The sequence below is a fragment of the Penaeus japonicus genome, unplaced genomic scaffold (assembly GCF_977035675.1).
Source record: "Penaeus japonicus unplaced genomic scaffold, GWHDUDI00000001_assembly GWHDUDI00000007, whole genome shotgun sequence".
In the NCBI taxonomy this organism is placed as follows: domain Eukaryota; kingdom Metazoa; phylum Arthropoda; class Malacostraca; order Decapoda; family Penaeidae; genus Penaeus; species Penaeus japonicus.
In genome coordinates, this window is record NW_028234409.1 from 9,490,848 (window position 1) to 9,499,526 (window position 8,679).

At 38.0% G+C, this 8,679-nt stretch overlaps 1 protein-coding gene across 2 annotated transcripts in view; it reads left to right on the forward strand.

Annotated features, from left to right (window-relative positions):
- LOC122257178 (ubiquitin-conjugating enzyme E2 L3) overlaps positions 1-8,679 on the forward strand; it is a 10,708-nt gene extending 2,029 nt beyond the window's left edge. For both annotated transcript variants that reach the window (XM_043022280.2, XM_043022279.2), the window contains exons 2-5: positions 5,313-5,408; positions 5,604-5,732; positions 6,356-6,413; positions 7,223-8,679. In XM_043022280.2, the coding sequence (XP_042878214.1) occupies positions 5,313-5,408; positions 5,604-5,732; positions 6,356-6,413; positions 7,223-7,377 (438 nt within the window). In that variant the 3' untranslated portion in view covers positions 7,378-8,679. The remainder of the gene's footprint in view (positions 1-5,312; positions 5,409-5,603; positions 5,733-6,355; positions 6,414-7,222) is intronic.

The following is an 8,679-nucleotide window of genomic DNA, read 5'->3' on the forward strand; positions in this document are numbered from 1 at the left end:
TTATATATATGTTGTATATATATTTATTTATTTATATATGTGTGTGTGTATATATTTTATATATGTGTGTATTATATTTATATTATATATGTGTGTATTATATTTATATATATGTTTATATATGTATATTTTTATATATGTGTGTATATATATTTTATATTGATGTATAAGTATATATATTTATTTATATATGTGTGTGTGTGTGTTTGTGTGTGTGTGTGTGGGGGTGTGTGTGTGTGTGGTGTGTGTGTGTGTGTTTATATATTTATATATGTGTTTATATATTTATATTTATGTGTGTATATATTTTATATATGTGTGTTGTGTGTGGGGGTGTGTGTGGAGTTGGGTGTGAGGTGTGTGTGAGGGGGGGTTGTGGTGTGGGGGGGGGTGTGTGGGGGTTGTGGGGGGGGTTGTTGGTTTTTGGGTGTGGGGTTGTGTGTGGGGGTGTGTGGGTGTGTTTGTGTGTGTGTGTGTGGTGTGTGTGTGGTTGTGGTTGTGTGTGTGTTTGTGTGTGTGGGGGTGTGTGTGTGTGGTTGTGTGTGGGTGTGTGTGTGTGTGTGTGTGGGGGGGTGGGTGTGGGTGGTGTGGGGGGGTGTGTGTGGTTTGTGTGGGGGTGTGTTGTGTGTGGTGTGTGGAGGGAGATGGGGGTGTGTGTGTGTGTTGTGAGGGGTGTGGTGTGTGGGAAAGTATTAATGTGGGTGGTATATATATATGTGGGTGTGGGTGTGGATGTGTGGGGGGGTGTGTGTGTGTGTGTGTGTGTGTGCGTGTGTGTGTGTGTGTTGTGTGGGGGGGGGTGTGTGTGTGGGGGGGGGTGGGGGTGTGTGTGTGTGGGTGTGGGTGTGTGTGGGGGTGTGTGTGGGGGGTGTGGGTGTGTGTGTGTGTGGGTGTGTGTGTGTGTGGGGTGTGTGGGGGTGTGTGTGGGTGTGTGTGTGTGTGTGGGGTGTGTGTGTGTGTGGGTGTGTGTGTGCGGGTGTGGGTGTGTGTGGGGGTGTGTGTGTGGGTGTGTGTGTGTGTGTGTGTGTGTGTGTGTGTGTGTGGGTGTGGGTGTGTGTGGTGTGTGTGTGTGGGGATGGGTGTGTGTGGGGTGGGTGTGTGTGTGTGCGTGTGTGTGGTGTGTGTGTGTGGGTGTGTGTGTGTGTGGTGTGTGTGTGGGGGGGCGGGTGTGTGTGGTGTGTGTGTGTGTGTGGGTGTGTGTGTGTGGTTTGTGTGTGGGTGTGTGGGTGTGTGTGGGGGTGTGGGGGTTGGGTTGTGTGTGGGTGTGGGTTTGGTGGGGGGGTGTGTGTGTGGGGGTGTGTGTGTGTGGGAGTGTGTGTGTGGGGGTGTGTGTGTGGGAGTGTGTGTGTGGGAGTGTGTGTGTGTGGGAGTGTGCGTGTGTGGGGGAGTGTGTGTGTGTGGGTGTGTGTGCGGTGTGGGTGTGTGTGCGGTGTGGGGGTGTGTGTGGTGTGGGTGTGTGTGTGGGGGTGTGTGTGGGGGGTGTGTGTGTGGTTGGTGTGGGGGGTGTTGTGTGTTTGTGTGTGGGGGTTGGTGTGTGTGTTTGTGTGGGGGGTGTTGTGGTGTGTGTGGGGGTGTGTGTGGATGTGGGGTGTGTGTGAATGTGGGGTGTGTGTGTGGTGTGTGTGGGGGTGTGTGTGGGTGTTGTAGGGGTGTGTGGGGGGGGTTTGTGTGTGTTGTGTGTGTGTGGGGTGTGTGTGTGTGTGGGTGTGTGTTTGGGGGTGTGTGTGGTGTTGGGGGGGTGTGTGTGTGTGGTGTGGTGTGGGTGGGGGTGTGTGTGTGTGTGGTGTGTGTGTTTGGTGTGTGTGTGTGAAGGTGTGTGTGTGTGTGTGTGTGTGGGGGTGTGTGTGTGTGTTGTGTGTGTGTTTTTTTTTTTTTTGTGGGGGTGTGTGTGTGTGGGGTGTGTGTGTGTGTGGGGTGGGTGTGTGTGTGGGGTGTGTGTGTGTGTGGGGGTGGGTGTGGGGGTGTGTGGGTGGGTGTGTGTGGGGGTGTGTGTGGGGGTGTGTGGGTGTGGGTGTGTGTGGGGTGGGTGTGTGGGTGTGGGTGTGTGTGTGGGGGTGTGTGTGGGGGTGTGTGTGTGTGGTGTGTGTTGGGGTTTGTGTGGTGTGTGTTGTGTGTGGGTTGTGTGTGTGTGGGGGTGTGTGTGTGTGTGTGTGTGTGGTGTGTGTGTGGTGTGTGTGTGTGGTATTAGGGTGTAGGGGGGTGTGTGTGTGGGTGGGTGTGTGGGGGGGTGTGTGTGTGTGTGTGGGTGTGTGTGTGTGTGTGGGGGTGTGTGTGTGTGTGTGTGTGTGTGTGTGTGGGGGGGGGTGTGTGTGTGGGGGTGTGTGTGTGTGGGTTGTGTGTGTGGGTGGTGTGTGTTGTGTTCTGTGTGGGTGTTTGTGTTGTTTGTGTGTGGTGTGTTCGTGAGATGTTGTGTGTGTTTGTGGTGTGTGTGGATGTGTGTGTGTTTGTTGTGTGTGTGTGTGTGTGGTGGGTTGTGTGGAAAGTGTGTGTGTAGTGGTGTATGTGTGTGGGGTGAATGTGTGTTGTGTGTGTGTGTGGGGGTGTGGTGTGTTGTGTGTGTGGTGTGGGTGTGTGTTGTGTGTTTTGTTGGGGGGTAGGGTGTGTGGTGTATATTGTGTGTGTGTGTTTGTGTGTTTGTGTGGGTGGTGTGTGTTGTGTGTGTGTGTGTTTGTTGTGTTGTGTTGTGGGGTGTTGTTGTGTGTGTGTGAGTGTGTGTTTGTGTGTATGTGTGTGTTTTGGTGTGTGTTTATGTGTGTGTTTGTGTGTTGGTGTTTGTCTGTGTTGGATGTGGTGTGTGTTGTGTGTGTGGGTGTGTTTTGTGTGTGTGTGTGTGGTGTTGTGGGTGTGTGTGTTGTGTGTGTGTTGGTGGTGATATATATATAATATATATATATATATGTGTGTATATATATTTATATATATGTGTGTATATATATTTATATGTGTGTGTATATATATTTATATATATGTGTGTATATATTTATATATATGTGTGTATATATATTTATATATATATGTGTGTGTGTATATATATATATATATACATATATATATATACATATATATATATAAACATACACACACACACACAACACACACACACACATATATATATATATATCATATATATATATATAAACATACACACACACACACATATATATATATATGTATGTGTATATGTATATGTGTGTATATATTATTTATATTTATTTTATATAATATATATGTATTTATATGTTGTATGTGTATGTATATATATGTATATGGAGAAATTCTTATCTAAATAAATGTATATATATATGTATATGTATATATTTGTGTATATGTATGTATGTATATATATATTTGTATATGTGTGTATATATATATAATTATATATATATATTTATTATATATATATATACTTATATATATGTATATTATATATATGTATAATATATATATAATATGCATATGTATAATATATATGTATATATATTATATATATATATATAATATATATACACATGAATGTATGTATATGTAAATATATGTAAATGTATATATACTTATGCATATATACATATACATATAAATACATATATACATATGTATATTATGTATATGTATATATATGTATAATATATATGTATATATAATTTATATATATGTATAATATATGCATATGTATAACTGTATATATATATGCTTATGTATATATATATATATAAATAAATATATAATATATATATGTATATATATATGCATATGTAATATATTTATATAATATATTTATATATATTATATATACATATATATATATATTCTATATATATATATTATGTATATGTATATATATATATATAAATGTATATATATATGCATATGTATAATATATGCCCCCCCCCACCCCCCCTCCCCTCCCCCCCCCCTCTCTCCCCCCTCTCCCCCCCTCTCTCTCTCTCTCTCTCTCTCTCTCTCTCTCTCCCCCCCCCCCCTCTCTCTCTCTCTCTCTCCTCTCCCTCTCTCTCTCTCTCCTCTCTCTCTCTCTCTCTCTCTCTCTCTCTTTCTCTCTTTCTCTCTTTCTCTCTTTCTTCCTCTTCCCTCCTCTCCCCTCGCCACTCTTCCTCTTCCTCTTCCTCCAACTCTCCAACCTCTTCCTCTTACCCTCTTCCCCACTCCTTCTTTCCCCCATCCTTTCTCTCTCCCTCCGATTCCTACCCTAATCTAAATCAGTTTGCGAGGGAGCCAGATTGTGAATTTGCAATAGTCATAAATCAGCAGTATTGCATGAGCTCAGTCTCATGGCACTGACTTGGAGCTGATTACACAGCAGATTGTTCTGCACATAAACTTGGTCTCTTTATTAAGGCTTATCCCAGTGGAACGCTAGAAGAAAATCTTCAGCCGATTCACATGCTAGCATTTTATCAAATTTACTGGGTTTGATGGCACAGGATGTTTCTGATTGTGTGTCCCTGAATTGGTTAGCTACCGCATGTTACTTTCCAGATTTGTTTTAGAATGGGGTTTGAGATGTAGATTATGTTTTTGAAGAAAGTGTAGCACGAGGAAGTGGACGGATGATTAAAATGATAAAATCGTATGCATATGAGAATGAAAGCAAGAATAATTGTTGAAACTATGGATTTAGATGTAGAAAGGGAGTGATAAGAGATGAGAGATTGGGGTGTAAATGAGAAAGATGTGATGATATTTGCAGTTGTGATGTTGTCTCCTCTCTTTCTGTCTCTTTTTATCCCTCCCTTCTATTTTTGGAATGGTTACCTTTGTAGAATAGAAGAACATTGATTAGGCACGCAGGATCTCTTGGAATTTTGTTGATGCATGAAAGTATTGACCAGTATATTCCCATGTCGGTGCTCTCCTGAAGATTGGTTTTACCGATTCTTGTGTATGGAATTTGTGACTTTTTATTTTTTTCATTTTACTATAATTAGGATTTTCAGATGTATGTCCAGAAAGAACCAGGGTCCTCTCCCTCCTCTTGTCTCTAATTCCTTCAAACCTTTTCTTGTTTTTCCTCAGTTTTCCTTATCCTCTTTACACAGTTTCTCTTCCCTTCCTGCTATCTTCTCTTCTGCTTTGTTGAATTGTTTTCAGTGTGTTGAAGAGTTCAGACTGTTTAGGGAGTCGATATCCAGTCTCAGCTGACAAGATTTTCATTTATAGCTAAAGATTTATCATGTGTTTATCCTGACAGAAATAATAGATTATTAAATTATCCCATGAATGGTTTTGAAGAATGAGATATGCTGGAAACAAATCAAGGATATATTAACTTTTGACTGTTTTTTTTCTTATTGCAGGAACTGGCAGATATCCGAAAGTCTGGAATTAAATCCTTCAGGGATATACAAGTGGATGAGAGCAATATTTTAACATGGCAAGGACTCATTGTTCCAGTAAGTAGATAGATAAATTTGTTGTTTTTTCAATTTTATAATGCTTCTTTTAGCTACATCATTCTTGAATATAATAATAAATGTAATCATGTCAGTATTGTTATACCTATCTTTAATGATTTGCTGACGATTCACGATGTATTCGTAATTATACAGTGACCTTTTATAACACTTTTTTTTTATCCTCTCTCATAGGAAAATCCTCCATACAACAAAGGTGCATTTAAGATTGAGGTGAATTTCCCAGCAGAGTATCCGTTTAAGCCCCCCAAGATAAACTTCAAGACCAAGATCTACCACCCAAATGTTGACGAGAAGGGCCAGGTGGGTGGGGGTGCTTCCTCCTTTTTCTTTCTTTATTTCTTTCTTTCTTTCTCCAACAAGGAATATTGAAACAATTAGAATATGATGTAGAGATGTGGTGTGGTGTGGTGGGGAGTGCTGCTATTTAATCTTCTTGTTCAGTATCTTTATAGTGTTTTTCTTTTGTACTAATACTTATCTTGGTTGCATAATGTTGAGAAGATGATATTTCAAATGTATATAAAAGGAATACTTTATATACGAGTTGTTGATAGTGTAGCATACATGAACTAAATGTGTGTAAGGATTAGCCAGATTAAGGAACAGGTTTTATTTATATTAGTTTTGGTCTGGGCATGCAGCTGCCATGAAAGGAAAAAAAACGTGGGTTGAAAATTAGGTAGATGTAAAGAGATCATATATATCTATAACTGAGGTTTCAATTAATAACTTTACTATTTGAGGAGAGAATGTTTAAAGTTTAATTTTAATGCGTAGTGTTTTCATTTAGTTTTGTTTTTCTGTTGATTTATTTAGTGTTTATTTCATAATGTGTTTTATTCTGTAAATAAACCTGACATTAAACCTGTAAATAAACCCAACATTTTGAAGAAAATATTTAATATTCTTTTTCTTCTCTATAGGTTTGTCTCCCTATCATTAGTGCTGAAAACTGGAAACCTGCCACTAAAACAGACCAGGGTAAGTTTTGTATTTTTATGTGTGTGTTGTTAAGATCAAGTATCAGTTTACATGTTTTGTTGTAATATCAAGTAATTTTTCCACAATACGATTCAATATTTGATAAATATAATAACCAGATGTAGTGTCAATAAATTTCCTTTTTAATTAATGCTATTCATAGTTGGATACAAACTTGTATACTGGATACATGACTCAAAATATTACACAGTTAAATTTGCCCACAATTATGTGTGCTTTGAGAGGAGGGTGATGACAGTCTAAGATATAATCAGGGACATTACAGGAAGAATTATTATTACTATTATTAAATATATATTTAAAAACTTCAGCAAAGGTTCCTATGGTAGGTCTATTTAGAGGTCTTTCTTGATTTTTTTTATGATGTTAAATTTTTCAAAGTTAAGAATTATTTTCACATAAGGGGAATGTTGAAAAAACAACAACAGAAAGGTAGAAATACATCTATTTCTAGGGAATTGATTTTATTGGAAGGACCCAGATATATTTTTTATGGAAATAGCTATGCAATCCATATAGATGCTTTATAAGCTTTATAATCATTTTGTGCATAGACTGAAGTATGATTTTAAGATATAGCACTAGTGCTTATATATAGAGTGACCTATATCACCTGATTGTTTACTTCTTTTATTTTTAATTAATTAATTATTATATTTTTTTTGCCTAAAGAAAATGTCATCAATTCATCTGTTATACCATATTATTAGTATGTAAAATTGTTTAGTATTAGAGAAATCGCACATCAAATCATCAAATCTTTCTATGGCCCAATTTTTGCTTGACAGTGATCGAGGCATTGATCAACCTTGTGAATGAACCTGAACCCGAGCACCCTCTCCGCGCGGACTTGGCAGAAGACTACACAAAGGACCGCAAAAAGTTTATGAAGAATGCAGAGGAGTTCACCAAGAAGAATTCAGAAAAGAGGCCTGCAGACTAACCGGGCTGTTTATGTGTAGTCTGTGAAATTGCAAGGCACTTTTCAGGCAGACTTTATGATGAAATGTATCTTTTATAGCTTGTGGTATATGATATTCTTTCTTTTTTTTTCTCTCTCTCTTGAGAATGATTAAGGACATGAATTTGGCAATTACTGTTCATAATTATATTTGGTTTTGTTGTTTTTTCCATGTTTTACAAAAGGGAGCATATATCATAGAACATGCCCTTGACAGTGGAGCCCCTAGTATGTGTCTCCCTACATAAAATACATGCATGATCCTTGTGTAAATTACAATCTATGCACTGTTGTTTATAGAAGTATTATGATGGAAGTGTAAATTTAAGGAACATTCCAAAGATTTGATTTAAATCCAAAAGTGTGTTTTTTGTTATTATTATTTTTTTTTTTATTTAGTGCCCATGTAGTTGTGATATTGCTCTAGGACCTGAAAACAAAAAAAAATCTTTTGTGTCAGAACCATGCACTTTCAGACTGCAACCTCATGTTTTATGTTGTTATACCTAAGGGGTTTTCAGTGAATAATTTCCATAGCATACATACATAAATTCAGTGTTTTTTTTTTTTTTTTGTGTAATTGTGTCAAAGAGATTTAAAAAGAATAATAAAATGCAGATAGATGTGTGCTAAGGTGTTTTAGAGAAACAAGGGTAGAGCACCCAGCCCACACAATATGTAAACAGTTAGCTAAGCACAGGGAAGAAAGCTGTGGCCTTTTGTGTTACGAATAGCATTTGCTTCTCCTTGAGGACTGACATGTAACTTGACAAAGGCACTTGGAAGGAGCTGCTCAGAGCCTATGGTTTTGTGGAGCCTACAGTGCCGTGGAAGGATTTTGATGCGAGTTCATCCGTTTATCGGAGGAGTAGAGGTTATTGGACATTTTGCTAGTCTGAATACAAAATTAATCTCAACAGTTTTGATTATGCTTGCTGAAGTATTGGAGTAGAAGTAATATTAACAGTAATGATAATGATAAGTGATAATAAGGATGGTGATAATGATAACGAATAAATAATTCCACTTTCTCTTTAGACTTTGCTTCATCCTTTTGGGTTAAGGCATTAGTGATAATTTAACTACTATATTTTTTATTCTGATTACTAGTGCTATTATTATTATTATTATTATTTATATATTTTTTATCATGATATTATTATTCATCACTTTTGCTACTGTTACATGTGTTTTGTTACTGTGAATATTACTACTACTATGCTAATTCTATACTATCACTGTTAGTATTAGTGCAATTTCTCATTAAAATATGATGCTGTTTTA